General features: G+C 42.0%; 1 protein-coding gene across 1 annotated transcript; it reads left to right on the plus strand.

Moving 5' to 3' along the window:
- Positions 1–785: 785 nt before the first annotated feature.
- On the plus strand, positions 786–7,204 carry btg1 (B-cell translocation gene 1, anti-proliferative). The gene is made up of 2 exons (XM_040035429.1): positions 786–1,379; positions 5,070–7,204. Exons 1-2 carry the CDS (start codon positions 1,235–1,237, stop codon positions 5,471–5,473), a joined length of 549 nt encoding a protein of 182 aa, XP_039891363.1. The 5' UTR covers positions 786–1,234; the 3' UTR covers positions 5,474–7,204.
- Positions 7,205–18,542: the final 11,338 nt, after the last annotated feature.

The raw sequence follows: 18,542 nt of genomic DNA on the forward strand, positions 1-18,542 counted from the left end.
TTTTAACCAACTAGATTTTTCTTACAATTTAAAACTAGCTGAACTTTGGAATGTGTGTTACATTTTTAACTTTTTTTATGTGTGTTTGTTTCTCTGGGTGCATTTACTAAACAGGAACCAGCAGAGGGCTGGGATGAAAGGGTTAAGTAAGACTGGGGGGAACATGAAAGAAACGTACACAGCTGCTGGGCATGTTAAGCTCCTCTACACCACTGTGACGACCTGTTGGAACAGATATACGGACGGTGAATAGGATACTGCAACAAAGAAACCATCGCACTCACGTGTAAAAAGTGACTGTAAGTTCAAGGTCGCTCATTTAACATTAAAAGTCGCCAAAAGCGGACTTTTCCCCCAGTAGTTTTTTTTCTAACACAAAACTGTTTTTTGAACAAGTTTATTTTGAATAGTACAGAGAAACTGAATGCCAGATTGTCGGGTACCGTTTGTTTCTTCTTTATGCTATATGTGTGCGTAAAGGATTAACAACAGGAGCGGGCATAAAAAGGAAATAAACAAAGCAAAGAATAAAAACAACAAAAAATGGTTCGTCAACACGAAATGTGGCCGCGCGGACTTGCAGTATTTTCCAAACATCTCTTAGTTCTGTCTTAAATTCTGACATAAATATGAGCTCACGTCCTCGAGCAGGATTGTGTGATTTTGGATTGTTTTTCGTCGTTTGTGCTTTTGTTTCCCTTTTTTCCCTCCCCCCCCGACTTCCCGAATTTCCGACAGGGACTGAACACACCACGATTTCACGCCGTGTACCTCTATTTTCAGAACGGTGACGTGAAGGCTCATACACTCCTCCTATATGTGGCTCGTCAGGCCGTGGCAGGCCCTGGGATTGGTGAGATGTAGTTGCTGTAGCAGCTTATGACGGAGCTGTGAGGAGGAGGGAGGGAGCTGTATAAAGGCACACTCACAGGCTCCGGGACCTTCACTCTGGAGGAGGAAAGCGAGTGTTTGGGTTGGTTAACGTTTCACCAAGGGACCTCCAACCCCCTGTATTTACCAACAACAGGCGTCTATTTCCCAACACTGTACCGTCCTAGCACACGGACTCTCTAGTGAGAAATCCCCTCTACCTCGACTAATAAATGCCAAGAGAAACAACCCAAGCGCCCAGAGATAAGGATCGCTGCTCCGAATTTGACAGAAAGACTACACAGTCGGACAAACAGAGGGAAAAACAACAAAAGCGCACGCATCGTCGCCGTTGCCTTTCTCAATGCATACCCTTTGTGCCCGGGGAACGATGAAACCAGAGATTAACGCCGCCGTCGGATTTCTGTCGAGATTTCTGAGGGTAAAAGGACACGTAAACGATCGACAGGTCCAAACGTTCAGCCAAAGCTTACAGGACATTTTGGCAGGTAAGGAAACACGCAACAACAAAAAAATCCACTTCCGTTCACAAAATCCCTTTTAGACTTCTAGTATACCATTCCACACATCGACTTCGGGGTTTGTTTCACGGATCGGTGGTTAACTTTGAGTTCTAATAGATTTGAGAATGATTCAGAAGAAGCCTTTCTTTGTTCTCCTAAGTATCACTTTCAGCGCTACCATAGCGCACCGCTAATTGCGCACATCGGAGAGAGGAAAACGCACTGGATGATCCAAGGCGATTTGTCGCCAGTTTTCGTCGACGCAAATGAATATTTCGAAGTAAAAATAATGTTGAAAATACGAATTGGTTAAAGTTTAATGTATGTGCTGTTTTTAGCTTGAAGGGTGGGGGCGGGGAGAGCGAGAGAGGGACGCTCGACTGGCTCGAACAAGGAAGTGCGCCTCTGAGTCGCCCGATAGTGCACACAGAGAATAGAGCAAAAACATCCCCCAGTGAGACGACACAGGATTACGTAATGCTAAGAACGAAATGATTTAATAATGAAAGACTGTCAGTGTTAAGACCACACTTTATTAGCTGTTTGGCACTGCGCACACGACCTTTTGATGTGTAGCACCCTTAATTTGCATTTGTTTATCTGCTTTGTGTTAAATTTGGAAGGTTGTTGATTTGCTCCACAACATATGTCACTCTTTTTGGTATTACCATGCGGTTAAAAGATGAGGTCATATTTTACCACGTCTCACATTTATTTCATTAGGGTTCCCACAGTCCACTTAACATGTGTATGTAAGGAATGGAGAGTAGATAAGGGAGAAAACAATGCTTTTACTTTTCAGGAAATGAAGCCTTAGTTGTACACCCAGGCTTAGTTTGACTATTACTGGGTTTTATAGCAGATGTTGCAGAACAGTACAGCTCAGGGATTGTCTCATTTTTTTGCTGTAAACGCATTCCTCTCTCGGGGCTCTTAAAGCTCCTATACATCTGTCTAATTCCATCCACATGCAACAGCAGATGACCTACATTTTCCTATATAAGAGTCTCTCACAAAAATAGCTCTTAAACTGCTAAATGGTTGCAGGATCCTGTCCATATGGAGCAAGTTAGGCTATTTATTTCTATTTAGAATAGATTACAAAGATTTCCATCTTTCAATCATGACCAAAAAGTCACCATTTGGACCTGCTGATATCTGAAAATGGTTCTAGGGGGTTTTATTTATCAATCACACAGTTGGAGGGATGAACAGTATGGTATAGTGTGTGTGGGTAGAGCAAATTATGAGTAAAGCATTTGCACAAAATGCCAGTGAGCAGTCAGTTCAGGGGGGTTGGCGTATGTAAACAGACAAAAGTTGGAGTCTGCTGTGAGGCCTTTGTGGGGGGAGGGGAGATGTTTTGGTGGGCGCCTAGAGGCAGACGTTGAAGACGGAAAGGCAAAATGGAGGGGAAATCTACTGGAACAGCCTATATTTAGTGATCGCAAACATCAATTAGAACAAATAGTGTAAATTATAAGCTTTGTATAGCTGCAAGTGCAACACTCATTAGCTTTATTTTCTAAAAGAAAAATAAATGGGCTCCACTGTGTCCAGGTTTGTTTTTTTTGCTTTCTTGGATGAGGAAAATATGTGAAAACAAAAGAGAGTGTGTGGTAGTACCCCGTGGGCCTTGCCACTGCTAAAATAGGGCAGCCGGAGCTCTTTTGTGCTTTGAATCCTCACAGTTACTGTTGTGTCTGCATGCTGAAAAGCAGAGTTCCTCGCTTCTCCTGTTTGTGCTGCGCAAAGGGAAGTGAGGAAATGAGTCCCAAAGGCCAGATTGCAACCACAGAGATTGTGTAATTGTAGAAGGCAAGGTTCTTGGGTTTGTCTAAAAAGTAACAGACAAGGTTCTCAAATGGAAATTACCCAACGGTCCAAAACGGAGCCATGGTCAAGGTCAGCTACAATGAGTAAACAACCCTCTTTGGTTAAACTCTTTAGGTTAAGCGCACACTCGTCTGCTTACTTTTCCACCCCCCTCTCTCTCTCCACCTCCTCCTCCCATCTGCCCTCGTTTTTAAGAATAGGCCATGCTGAGCTGATCATTTCCCAGCTGCTCTGGGGTAGGTAGCTGCCTTTGTGGTTCCGTCTGAGGCTGAAAGCTCATCAAGCCTCTTGTGCTCTTTCACGAGTGCCAGCCCCTCTATTAGCTCGGCAGTATACAGACTCCTGCGATAAGGCACAGGAGGAGGGTGGGGAGGAAGGGAGGGGTTGTTATTATCCTGGTGGGTGCATACAGGTGGCCTCCGGGCCCTAGACTGAATGCTGACCCACTTCCTTTAGCCTGTTTTTCATTGGCTACAATGAAGTTACCATCAATGGGAATTCAATATGGATGAGCCTTGTCAGGGTAAATGGTGGGTAGGTGTGTATCTTAAAGTGAGAGGTTGGTAAATAAAACGCTTGGAACAAAAGGGATTTGAAAGTGTCCTGCTATCATAGGAGAAAGATGACAGGCTTTTTTATGAGCTAAAAGTGAAGTTACGAGAAAAATATGGGCCACGTTTAACATTTACGCAAACTCAACTCAAACACTTAACTGTCTGATTGGCTACTCATTGCGCAGTAATATGACCCATACCGAGAGTAGCGCCACTGTGAATCACTAGTTTCAGCGCACATCTGAAACTTCCACATAGACAGACAGATTAAAAAAAAAAAAAAAAAAAAAAAATGGGAACCCTTTCCCTTTAAGAGGCGGAGCCGCCCCAAATGGCTGGCTGGGACACTTTTGGTGTTTTTGTTCAGCCAGTCATGGGAGACTCTTTGACACTGAGGAAGGCCAGTGGAAGGATTGTGCAATTCAGTGGCAGCCTTTTTTGTCACGTAGGCCTGTTTATGGCTGCTTATGAGGCCTGTAACAGGTGATAGTGTTTTTCTTTTCTTTTTGCTGGAGCGTTCAATAACTCTGTATTTCTGTGCATCTAGGTACACTTTGTGAATTGGATGCGCTCTAGGCTAAATGGGACATTTGTAGGAACACCTACAGAAACATTCTGTAGTTCCCTGAGAATAAATGCACTTATCAACTGTATTAAATCATTTTTATTTTTCTGCAGAAAAAGATTTGTCTAAACCAGTAACAGGTTTCAGCAAATGCTTTTTGCATAATAATGCATTGGACTTACTTTGACAGCACCAGTTGCATCTCATTTATAAACATTTAAATTGCCTCCTGGCTTAAACGCATAGCACAAGATTAAGATATACTATTCTTAATTAAGTGTCTCTGTTCTCATTTACAATACGGAGATCCAACAAAAAGTGCTGAACATAATGTTTTGTTTAATATTAGGTTTGATCAAGACTTGGAGAATATTAAGCATATCATATATCATCAAATTGCTTTGTTGTTTTCATTTTGTGATGCCCCTTTTTAGGTTAGATGTTTTTACAGTCTTATTAAATCATCTGGGCTTATCTGACACAAAGTACAGTCTGTCTGCTTTCTCTTTAACCTTTGGTAAACCTCCAGTTTATTGCAGATCTCTGGCTCCTGTATTATCTTACATTACTACACCTTTGTGTTTTTCCTTCTTTGCTTATGACATGATCTTGCCGTCTTGACGTGTTAGTAACAAGGGTCTTTTTTTTTTTTGTTTGTTTTTTTGTTTTTTGTCAGAGCTAAACATTTTCTCCACCTTGTCTCTCTTTGTTTCCCTGCAGAGCAATATAAGCACCACTGGTTTCCAGACAGGCCCTGCAAGGGCTCAGGTTACCGCTGCATTCGCATCAACCACAAGATGGACCCCCTGGTGTGGCAGGCAGGCCAGCGCATCGGTCTGACCATCCAGCAACTCTACCTGCTGCTGCCCAGTGAGCTCACGCTCTGGGTGGACCCCTTCGAGGTTTCCTACCGCATTGGCGAAGATGGATCCATCTGCGTCCTGTATGAGTCGCAGCCTGGCCCGGGAGGAATGCCAGCGACAGCCACCACCAGCTCCCCCTCAGGAAACAGTGGGGCAGTGAACCCTATGGTGGACAGTCACATCAGCTGCAAGGAGGAACTGATGGTGCTGGGAAGAACCAGTCCCTCCAAAGGCTACAATATGATGACTGTGTCTAGTTAAAGCGGCACATAGTCACCCAGGCCTACTATTGTTCAGGGTCATGCCATGGCTGGTCATTTGGCTAGACCAGGGTGAGCCTTTTTAAAGCTAAGAATATGAAATGAAATAGTGAAAGAAGGAAAAAAAAAAAAAAAAAAAGAAAAAACAAAAACAAACAAAAAAAGAAAACAGAGGATGTGGCCTATCGTCCAGGTGATGGAAACCTTGTAGGTTTGCTATTTTCTACCCTCTCTCCCCATTATCATCTGTTCTGTTGTGTCATTGGATGAGCTGGGCACTCCATTTTTTAGGAGAGGCTTTGTGGAAATGGAACTGTTGGGGCAGCTAAACTAACAAACCAACCAACCAGGAACACCCATGGAAACTGGCTCCACCTACCCCTGCACTCTCAACTGTAAACGCCGGTGATCGGCTCTGTGTCCGAGGGGGCTATCAGCATTGACTTTGCACTTATTTGTGGTTACTATGGGTACATGTTCAACACACCACTGCAGAAACAGCAGTCCAAATTACATGGATACTTTTTTTCTTCGTTAAGAACTACCCCCGAATCAGAAAATTCAAAACTTTTTTTTTTTTTTCCCCCAGTTTGCTGTTTTTCATTTATTTTGCTTCCTGGGTGGGGAGGAAATTGAGGTTCAGACTGTGCCCAGTGAAATCCAAGCTCAAGGTAAAGAAACTCCCAATGAGAGCATCTCTATTTTCTATAAAAACCCTTTTTTGGACCACAGGGAATATATTTTCTTTATCTTTTAGCCATTGGATAAAAAAAACAAAAACAAAAGGGGCTTACGGTCTTAACTTCTCTTCCTCCCCCTTCTCCTCGCGACAACAAGTTTAAAGAAACCATTCATCCCAACCTTCTCTCCGGCCTGTATGTAAGTGCAAGTGGAATGTGTTGTGACACCTGTTACCTATGGATACCAGCGTGTCCCGTTACACCATCGCCCTCCTGTCACCCATGTTTGTGTAGCTTTCTGAGGGAAGGGAAGTCGATCCATTTACCTTCCTCTTCCCTCTAGGTAATGAATGTTGTTGAAATTCACAATCAAGTCCCTGTGTTGTTTAATTTAGCCCCCTTTCTCCTTCAACATTTGTCTTGCATTACCAAAACTCAATGTGTAGCATGGGGGTGGGGGGGTCTTTTTAGCCAAATTTTGGTCTTGTGGCCCAGTTAGAATTAACATTGAATGCACTTTGACGTGAGATTGTGTGGGATGTGCACCTTTTGGAGAAAATCGCTTGCATTCCATCCATTCAAATGTCATCTTTTCTCACCGTTCTTACTGCCCTGCCCATTTTTAGCCGTTTGATGATACTGTAGCTCCCAATGTCGCCGTGGACTGATGTCTGGCCACGTGGGGAGTGTGCAACAATGGATTTCAAAACCTTTTAACACTGTATTTGTGAACATTTCAGAGCTGTTTTTTTTTTAATATAAGTGGAGAGTATTCTGGGTGGTATGTTAAAAACATTCTGTTATCCATTCATATGGCACTGTTGATTCTGGCACGATGCAAAGCTACCCCCCCCCTCCCTCCCTGCACACCACCTCTGACATGCACAGATGGTGATTTATGTTGCTGATTTAAAAAAGAAAAAAAAAAAGAATTGCCTGAAAGGTCTGACCTTAGTGATGACTTTGTGACACTTTGGCCAAAGGGAGGTCTGGAGCATCAAGTGTTCAGAGTTTAACTTGAATTGGGGAAAAAAAGTAAAAAAAAAAAAAAAGTAAAAAAAATCAGGCCTTATCAAACTTCTATTTCCATTAATTGTTTCAAAGGTCTTGTAAAAGAGAGATAATTACTTTTAATTTTTTTTTTTTTTTTTTTTTTTGGAGGGGGGATTGGAGGTGCACTGCCTTATGGAGACCTCATTGTCAAGTATTTTGAGCCATTTGTGATGTTAACTAATGCCAGGCTTACGAGAGCCAACCTGGTGCATTGTGCTGCCTGGACCCTCGCCGGAGGTGTCCCCTTTCCAGCCTGGCAGCTTCAACTGCCCCCACCCGTCCTGGTGTCAGGGTTAGAGTGCCTCAAGTACCACATATCACCCCCTTAAGCTCAGACCTCCTGTTTAGCCAAGAGCAGGCCAGCATGCTGCTAGCTGACCCCCTGTGGATGCAGGTAGACTTAATGTGACACATATCATCATCCACCACCGTAGGGAGCTGGGTAAGGAAGGCAGGTGTGGGGAGCTGGTGTGAGAGAGGCGGGGGCCAGGGCCGGACTCTTTTGTCCAGGGCAGCTAAAATCCCTCCAGCCCCCTCCCTCTCAGACATGTTCAACATCCCCCACCCTGACCAGAACCCTTCAACCCTCCCTCAGCAGTGATGGATAACCAGCACACGCGCTTGGCGTGCTCAAGCTGCACTTAAGGGGGTGGGCTAGTGGGAGACAAGGAAACATGGATCAAAGATGAAGAATTGAGGGTACTAAGGCCATTGTTTTTTTGTTTTCATCTCACTGGATCGCGCTGCACTTAATTACTGAGTTTGCGTAGCAACTTTGTTTACATGCATATGAAAGGATGTTGTGGCTGTCTGGTGTACCCCCACTCCACTCCCGGTTCTGGGGTTGAATGGGTAACAGGATGATGGAACAGATGCTAGAACGGCTACGGGTGTTGCTCAGGCCTTAGCCACTGGCCAAATCTGTCACGGCAGGCTGGTTCGCCGCTCATCACCAGACCTATGGGTGTTTAAGCTCCCCTAAGCTTGAGAGGATCATGGGTAATATAGCTATAGCCTTTGACGCACTGCAACCCCCCTAACCCCCCTAACCCCCCTGCACCCTGTTCTCTGCTGATACTCCCTTCAGCAATCTGTGAAAAGCAGTTATTCCATGTTGGGCAGATGGAGGAGAGCTTGCTGGGCTGAGAGCCCAGCGCTTTGGTTTCCATGGTGGACACCAGTTTTAAAATCATGCTGCTCCATTAAAGCTTTTTAATGTCACGTGAGATGTTTTGAGATTGGTCTATATTTCAGACGAGAGATGATCATCTCGTCTCACTGCTTTTGATGTATTTTATGGTCACACTGCTAGATTTTCCTCATCTTTCCACTCATATCCGTTTTGCCCTCTTCATCCTCTCTTTTTTTTTTTTTTTTTAAGAGGATTTTTAGTCTGGTGATCTAACCCAGTTTTTAACAGAATTTAATTCTTCTGGGGCTTCAAAAAATGAAAACAGAAAAAAACCCAAATTCCCCTTGGACACCTTTTCGACTTTGCTACTACCACCTGAAATGGTTTAAAGTCCTCAGTTGATGTTAACTATTTAAATGGCATCCATTCAGCTTGTGCGCACTTAGATTACAAAAATTGTTGTGAGAGTGCTTTGAGTAGTCAGAGGTAAAATAGCACATAAATGCACTAAATGTTGAAGTTGTGCGACATTTTTTTTGAGACGCGAGGAGTCTCTCCTGGAATGTATTGCCAAACTCAGGCCTCAGACATTCAATAAATAACTCTTATGGAAACGTTGTGCATGTTAAGATATGAAACAGGAAGGGAACAGCAGTTTCGTTGTTGTTGTTGTCAATACTGTCATCGATTAGTTGAATTATTGCCACTTTCACATTTGAGGTGTTTTACATATTGTAGAATGTATTGTAACTGTACAACAAATGGTAGAGTACATAACATTACACATGGGAAGTGCCAATAATTTCTATGCTGAGGTGTTTTGTTTCCTTTTTGTTTTTCAGACGTATTACTTTTTTGTATTTCATCTTTTAACATGGATAATGCTTTTTCGTAAGTGAAGCCATTTGTGATGGGAGTGTTGGCAAGGACCAAAGTTGTTCTGGTAAAATTATTAGTTTCCATGATCTGTGACTGTAGACGTATCCTTTGTTTCGTTTTTGTTTTGGGTTTTTTTTTTTCTTTGTTTTGTTTTTTCTTTTTCTTTTTTTCGTTCATTCTTTTCTGTTTTTTCCCTTTTTTTTTTTTTTCTTTTTTTTTCTATTTACGTATAAAACTAGAAAATAAACAAAAAAATCTGAGCTTACCCAAGAAGAAAAGCTGTATCTTGTGATTTCATGTCAGTACATCTTTATCGTGTTCAGTTTATTTTTCCTTGGGTATGTTGTGATGAACTGCTGTAAATTTGTACAGTTCATGTAAATTGATTGTGCGGAAGTTGTACAGATTTCTATATTTTGGAAGAAAAGTTTTTTGTTTTTTTTTCTCTGTAATAAAAGATTTCCTATCTTGGCATCATAATTCCCTTTGAATTGTGTCATCATTTACTTCTGTACTCACTTTACATTTCAAAATGGGGACAGGGGTGGGGAAGACATATTAATACAGACGTTAATCAATAAAATAAAAGCTTCTACGTGACTGAATGAAGCAGGAGCAATATAAACTAAGCCCTGATGCCGTGCCGTCGCTCAAGCCAGATTGGTAGTTGACCTACAATGCTTTAAAGACTGAGCCATCTGTACCAAGAGGACTGGAGAGAAGAGATCAAGTCAGCAATTCTCTTGCCTCACTAACGGTTCTGTCTCGGGACAGTGAGCTGCACTTTGTATAAAGAGATTTCAGCTCGCTGATTTTAAAAACATGTTGTGCAACATATAAACATGGAAAACTGAGAAAAGCTGGGTGGCGTTGAGTAATGTTGCAGTTCTTCATTAGGAGCATGACTAAGGCCTGTTTCCTGTGCTGATCAATAAATCTAATGTTCATGCACAGAATATTTTTCAGGCATTTGGAATAAAACCCATCATTCCATTTTCCACCTAAAAGGAACTGCCTGTGCTTCCACCTCGGAAATGACAAGATGCAACAGATGTTACCGTTAGGTATCACTGGAAAAAACGGCAAACTGACATTGCACCAATATTTACAATACTACTGCACCCAAAACAGCTGACTCTGCGTAACCCTGAGTTTAGATTAAGACTGCAATCCTTTTCAACACTGAATCCCCCAGGTTGCTTAGCAGCAGGCGGAGAAAGAAAAACATGTGGCTTATTTTGACACAAAGGAGGGAACTAGAAGAGCGGGTTAGGCAAGAGACAAGGACACAAGAGAGGAAAGGTGACTGGGCTTGTGTTACTTCTAAAAACGCTGGCTAACACAAGGCCTCAACAGCCGGAGAGCTGGGAGTGATATTCGAAATTACTGGGCAACGTTAAGGAGAAAAAGTTCAGTTATATTCAGGACCAGTTGTTTTCTTCACATATTATCTGATCTAAACAGGTCAAAGATTCCCAGGGCGTGCCTATCTATAAGGCCCAGAGTCGTTTGTTTTGTAGCGTTCAAGTGAAAAAGAGGACATTGAACAGTAAGACACAGAGCACAAGTGATTCAGATTTATCGGGATTTTGCAATGCTCCCTGGGCAAGGTTTCGCAATGACTCATTTGAGCAAGCTGTTTTGAGACATTTTCTATCCATGAAAACAAAACAAAACAAGAAGTAGATTAGAGAAGCAGTGTTTGTGTGGAAAATATTATATTATAGTCTCATGGATAATATAAACTTGACAGCTAGAATATAACAGCCAATTTTAAACATTCAGTTAAAATATTGCTGTAATTCACTGTTGTGGAGCAAATTCTGAATTTGTTTTAAACCGTATGTAAATTTAGAGATTTGATTCATGAACACTTTTATTCACTTTGCTCAAACTCTATTGCATCTTATGTCAGAATCTCATCAAACTATCATCTAAGAATTGCGCTGGAGTTTCACCTTGACACTGATGAAACAACAGTGTAATATTTTCTGCCCTCAACTCTTACTCACATAGCAACAGAGGTTACCGTGTGAAGAGGGTTTCAGAATTTGCTGCTGATTACGAAAGGTAAGGCTATGATCCAATGACAAACAAAGGCAGGCTACATCATCTATGTAAAGTTACTGACATAAAATATTAATACTTAATCTTCTTATTCTCTGACCCGTACCAAAGTACAGCGCTCAACAATGGCAGTATTTATGTACACTAAGCCTGAATGTGATGCACAAGCAATATGTTGCAGTCTGAGAACAAAGGCATGGTGACTGACAGTGAGCGTGTGTGTGTCTGCTAACAGGCAGACATCTGGGAAATGCTTTATTGCGAGCAAGATGACAGAGTAGCCCTCCTGCAGAGTGCGTGTGTATTTATGCTACCCTGCTTAAAGGACAAAAGCTAGAGCTGGAGCTAGCTGCGAAAAAAATCTGAACAGCTTTTTTGCAAATGCATCTCACAATAACAGCCTTTGTGTGTATTTGTAACTCTGTTACTTATCAGATTCAAAATAGGGAAGTGTGTGCCGGGCATCCGAACAGAAAAAACATGCTACATTTTTCATTTTTATTCTAAGCTTTCAAAATAATTGAAGGCAGAAACAAAACATTCAACAACACATGCTTCACTGTGAGCACAAATCTTTTAAAATGTACATATAACTAAAGATTGTAGTGGTGCAGTAAAACACTGTGATTAGGTTTCCACTGCATTAGCGTCCCTGTGTTCCTTGTGAGTGTGTCCATCAATCAGAAAGCAAGGACAACTTTAGGCCTCTTTGAAACAGATCCCTGCCTTGCCTGTCCAGGTCTCTAGGGTTTAAGGACTGTACCAGCTCTGTTCCCCTCAGGGCACAACTCATCTTTAGCACTGACATCTGCTTTGTCCCTGCTGTACACACCCTTCCCACCAGCAGGGACAATGGCTGAAAAAGAAGACAGAGGGGGTGAAAGCATTCAGCTTGGGAACCCCGTGTCACTAGGATGGATGGAGCAGACTTTAGGGAGGATGTGACCATAGTGCGACAGTTAAACAGTAGACAACATTGCCCTAAACCAGGCAAGAATATGTTGCTTTTGTGCTGTTGTCAACTACAAAATACATTTTTCTTCTACTGTTTAGTTATATAGTGTTTTAGTATGTAAATAAAAATTCAAAAGGGATTTTATGCTCCTTTCCAGCTCCATATTGTAGTTCCCATTCTTAGAGTAGCTTTGCGTGATTCCCAGTTTAGCGTAATCCTTAGTGTCGAAAACAGAATAGTTTAGTTCCCTTCCCAAGCCAATTTTTTTCTGATTGCCTCCCCCACACAAACAAGAGCAGCAAGTGGGCGGGGTTTCTGAGCTCACAAAACAAATGACATCATATAGAACCAAGAATGGAAAAAAACCCTTCCCAAATAAGTGGTTAAAACAAGTGTAAAGTCCAAGCTGCTGGCTATATGGTAGTATATATAGTATATAGTAGTAGTATATATAAATTGAATGGGAGTTTTGTTTCCTTAACCTAACGTAACCTTGAATGAAAACAGAAAAATATACGGCCTTGTGCCAGAAAGCCTTGAAAGAAAAGAAAACTGGATAGTACTGTTTCACGGCCATGTGATATCTGAAATGAAAGATGTTGACTTAATACTGACCTGTAAATACAGCACTGATATAGATATGCACCTAAAATACATAAAGCGACGTTCACACAGCTCTAACAGAGGCAAGAGTTTCAGTGTGGAGGGACATGTGATACTGTTGTATGATTTTCTACTGGCAAACAACTCTCTTGTTTTTGGGGTAACAGAAAGCAGTAAGTGAGAGCCCTTGATTTAATTTCTGCATGTCCTCTCTCCTTTCTTTCGAGCAAAACTAGATCTAATCTAATTACTTAACTTCTGTATCTCCCTCTCAGGTTTTGCATTCTCTTCCTCGCCAGATTCTTTTCATATCACTACCCCCTATTCTGGCCCCTCTTCTTCACTCCCTTGCACTCTGTCTATCTTTATACCACCTTCTCCAGGCTGCCGGTGTGCCTAGTCATTTTACACTCAGGAAGGACAGGAATTCTTTCCAGAGTCTGGCATCAGGCCTTATTGGGGTAAGGTGAAGAGCCACAGTGGGATTCATGTGATAGAAAGTAGCTCCCTGTGCGTCCATCACTTGCGTTTATAGCTAAAGTCTGTGTCTGTGTCTGTGTCGAGAACCGAGCTTCACGTCTTCACAGGCATATAGCAATATTTGTTTTAAATGTTCCTATGGTAATCATACTTTGAACAACTGTACAATATTAAGCAGTTTAAATCAAATACAGACAATTATTATAGTGCAATGTTTACATGTTAATAGCAATTGCTAAGTGCCATAAAAGCCACTACAACTTTGATTAGACTTCACACATGGTGCTGTTTAACACAAAGGCACACATGAGGCCACACTGGAAATAAATCTGTCTCCTGTCCACTGCTGGGTAGGTAGGATATAGTGTTTTTTAGGCTATAATGTTTAAATGCCTGAATGACGTGACTGGCAAATAATATGTGTTAGTGTTTTTATGACATTCTTCCCTATAGTAGGCCTATACATGAAACAGCCAAGCCTGTGCCTGAGGGCTGAGAAGAGGGCTCACGGACGCTTAAAAAGAAAAAAAAAAGTATTTGAGAACTTCTCTTTAACAGTGCCTAAGACAGCAATCATGTCCCTGGCTGCTACTGGTAATGAAGTTAAGGTTGCAAACCTAAAGCTAAGGCCTAAAAGATGCTATAAATGCTCCACATTGGCAAAGGGAACTCTAGAGCAGTTTTTCCTCTGTGAGTTTGTTACATATAGTATAGATTATATTGAGAAACACAAAGGAATCCATCAGAGGACATACCGAAACTGTGTTTATGTTTTTGGGTCTCTCCCACGTTATACTTCTACCCAGTGGCCGTGATACCAGTTAGTTCTGCATCCTAATGATAAGCTAACATGCTAACCATAGCTGATGTCTTCATCCGTTTGTATTCTCCCACATATGGTTATCTGAAAGCCAGTGGTGAGACATGGAGGCAACATATTCCTGTGGTTGGCCTCTCCCAATCAGCAGGCAACACTCTCAACCACTCAGAGGGAGAGGGAGAGACAGAAAACCAGCCACCTAAATATATCCTGGCCTTGGGGCTCAGCAAGAGGCCTGATCTGCATGAAGTCTGGCCACACACACAGTGGTGCAAGTGTGTGTACATGTGTGCACGCCGAATCGCACACATGCACACTCAGATTTATTTAGTTTGAGCCCTCAGTGCAAAAAGGACAAGACATTCACAACCAATCACACGCTCTTTGTAGTGTGTAGACAGTTCATTCACATAGACAAACACAGTGGGTAGACTGTGCTCACTTCCACAAACACACACACACAGACACACAAACTTGAACTGAAGGTCACTTGCTCGGTGGCCGTCAGCTTTCTGCTGACTGTAGGAGAAATTTCCCCAGCGAGAGGTGTTATGATGGCCGCCATTTCACAAACATCAGAACACAAGGTTCACATCCTCGTATCTCTGCACTCACACTGTTTTTGACTTCAAGCTGCTGCTGCATCACACAACATAGGTGCACTCTCCAAGGCTGCAGTCTTGGTTTCGATCATCCAGATTTCAGTGTAACTGAGCTACCTCAAGTGATTTCCCTTTTCAGCAGAAGAAGAGGAGAAACTCTCACATCGTTTACCCTAAAGCACGTGTTCATTTAAAGCCCCGCATGCTTGTAAACACGATGCTGCTCGCTAACCTCGAACCACATGATCGGGCTGTTGTGCCTCGCTTGTTTGAGTGCACGGCTGTTGGAAATGTAGGCTTCGATTCTAGCGGTTTAGTTTAGTTTTCTGAGAAACTGACAGGAAAAAGACAAGCGAACACAACACCTCAGCTGTTTCCTGTTTGCGATCAGGGCAAGATGTCATTTACAAGCAGACGGCAACAGAGAGACAGATGGGAATTAGCAGCGATAAAGGCGGCGGTTTATCGGGAGAGAATTATGATGAATTGTAGACTTGAGATAGAGATAAAGCCAGAGCTCGACAACTGAGTGGAAATGTGTAACATAAAAAGGGATAAAAATAGGGCGACAATGAGAGAATAAGAGAAATGCTTCAAGATGAAGGGCAGAAAAAATAGTTTAATTGAGAAGTGAGCAAAAAATACTTTGAGAGCAAGAAGGAAAACAACTGACAGGAAGATCTGTGGCTCGACTTCTCTTCTACTATGCACACAGCTGTGTTGAGAATGCATGCACACATCCTCTGTGAAACAACTTCAAAACACCCCCGGTTACAATGTAACAGTCAGCAGCCTCCATGTGAAAAAACATGGGCGTAAAATGTACAGAACGCACTGTGCCCGAGTGAAAAGGGGAACATAAGTTAGTTGTGTGCAAATATATAGACAAAAACACACTTAGGCACACATCTGGATAACCACACACGCACACATACACACATTTAACCTTGCACCTCCACCTCAACAACAACATTGATCCTTGTCTGTAGAGTCAAAATACTTGGTTATTACATGCCTGCATGTACACATGTAACCCAGTGAATCGTGCTTCTTTTCTACTAGCATGTGACTTAATATAGTCCATTGCTTCAGATTAAACACCCAAGACTACTTTGTTTATTTCAAGCATTCCTGAGTTTAATTTCTTCAGCTTTTTTTTTTTTTGTTTGTTTGGTTTTTGATATTCTGGCTGCTGTGACCATGAGATATGGTTGATAAAGCAACAGTAAAACATCTGACATGCAAAAACAACCATGACCTACATAAGACTGGCAGCTTAATGATTAGCTGTACCACTCTAATTTCCCCTATGGGACTAGTAAATTGCTCCTTACCCACATCATGAAAGATACAGAACCTGAATTTGGATGTACTAACGTTAAACACTGAAAGCCTGTAAGCCCTGTGCTGGGTTTTATGGTCTGAATAATCTTTTCCACTGTAGAGAGGAGTAGTGAAGTTTGCATGCACTTTTTAAGGCAGTCATCATGTTCCTTTTTGCCCAGAGTGATTCATCAAGTGTGAACTTCATTCCTCCTTTGGATATTGACGCGTTCCATTTATACCCCATGTCAGTTTAGGTTCTCAGTCATCAAGGCCAGGCAAGTCTTAGGCACTCAAATTAAAGGCAGCTGGACTTCTTTTTCGGTTCTCGGAGGCATTTTTCTCTAATCGGAAAGGGTTATTTACTTTCAAAGAACTTAATCTGTAGCGCTTATAACATTTTTTTTATTTGTATTTAGTGAGATTAGGGATAAACATCTGGCTCATTCTTGGCTTTATCAATTGAGAAATATCAGTAAACTTTGTCCTGTCATCTGCAGCTTGTACAAAACCCTGCTGCAACATTCCTGATCAGATGGCCCCAACACACGTCTGCCGGCTTAAATTCAGAATTCAATTCAAAGTTCTGGCTTTCATCTTTTGAGCTCTGGATGGGGAAACATCCATCTTCACCAGAACTTTAGTGGCATTATGTCACCAGCAGGATTCTCAGTTCTTCTGACCAGAATCCTGCTGTAGGCAGTGTAGACTAAAAGCTAATGATGACAGAGCCAATGAAGTTGTGACCCCCACACTTTGGAAGTCTCTGCCCTCCAATCTATGATATGTGAGCTTGGTGGAATTCAGGTTGCATTTTTACTGTTTTTTCTCTATTTTTTGCCATTTCTTGATCTTATGTCTTTTGTTTTGTTGGTTTTATCTATTATAAAGCACCTTGTCATGTGTGTCTTAATAAGGGCTATATAAATAAATTTACCTACTTACTCATTTACATCTTGGAGACAATAACTGTCGCATATAGCTGATAAAAAAAGAAAAACTCGGGCGATCTTTGGTATCTTGCAATAACTTGGTGAAAAGAACAACAAAAGTTCTTGACGCTTGTAGCAAGAAGACTGCAAAGCTGATGCCTCCGGAAACAAAATCTAAAGAACTCCAATATTAATACTAAAGGCTTCGCATAGCAATAAATGAATTAACACTTTGCAATGAAAGCTGAAATAGAAGCTAAACCAGAAGAGGTGTGAGACTGAGCAGGACCAGATCCCCATACAGCCCAAGTGTGTGAAATTGCATATGTGCCCAATATAACTCTGGGACTGTGAAGAGTATAATACAGAGAGTACATTAATAGAAAGAAGATTTAATAGGATGCAGATAGAAGGAGGTATGACTCATGTTTCTTCATACAGTTATTTTTTTTAATCTCTTTTGCCATTTTGGACCTTTGATAGTGATTGTAAATCACCTGAAATGTTGCTAGTTCTAAATAACTGATCTTTCCAGATATACCAGGAGACAGACAGCAGATGAAGGACACTGGCTGCAAATTAGAGAGTGGAAGACCAAAAAACACGATAGTAAGTGGGGGAAAAACGATAATGAAGGGACAGAAGTTTTCACACTTTTATTTGTAACAATAGGAGCTAAAGGAGGCACAGACTCTTTTTTTATTATGTGCAGTGAGGAGGTGAATATTATCCCTTATTAAAATGAAATCTCACTGAGGGAGATGTAGACAAAGAGAGGAAGAGCGAGGAGAAGTTATATGTGGAACTGAAAGTCAGTCTTTGGAACGTTTGTGAATATGAACATGATTAAGTCTTTTCATTTAATATTCCCTTTAGCTTTTAACACAACATAAAAGAGGGGAATGGTGGCAGATATGGACAAAGGCACAAATAAGTGGACAATTCAGAAACTGGAGAGCTGAGCAGCAGACACACACATATGCCACTGCAGCTGTTAGGGTGTGGTGGCGGCAGCGGCGGGGGGTGGATATCAGCTGCAATCCTTCCGCCCGCATTTGGACCACTTCTGGTAGGATCTAGCGCAGGCTCGGCTGGAATGGGCTGGACCTATGCCACGCATTCCAGCCTGCAGTGCACACTCAGTTGGCCTACTTGTGTCAGAGGAAAAGCACGTACAGTACATGCAGCGTATAGCAACGGAGGACGCCATCTTGCCATTCCCTGCTCAGACTGTAAATAAAGACTTAGAAAAAAGCACATGGTGAAGACACACGTAGGCGAGCACATGCACACAGGCTCAGACATGCCCACATCACATTCACCCCCATGCTGGCTGATTCTGAAAAACAGGCCGGTACAGCTTTGTGGCTTGGACTGTTCAAAGACGCTGTAACATCCATTGATAGAGAGTACACACACACACACAAACACACACTTTAAAGAAAAGTATATGAACTTGTGTGCATTGATTTGGACACTTAAAGATTTTTTCCCAGACCAATAATGTGAGTAAACACAGTTCACAGCGTGATCCACTGGCCTAC

Source organism: Simochromis diagramma, unplaced genomic scaffold (assembly GCF_900408965.1).
Source record: "Simochromis diagramma unplaced genomic scaffold, fSimDia1.1 OVJJ01000816.1, whole genome shotgun sequence".
Taxonomy (NCBI): Eukaryota; Metazoa; Chordata; class Actinopteri; order Cichliformes; family Cichlidae; genus Simochromis; species Simochromis diagramma.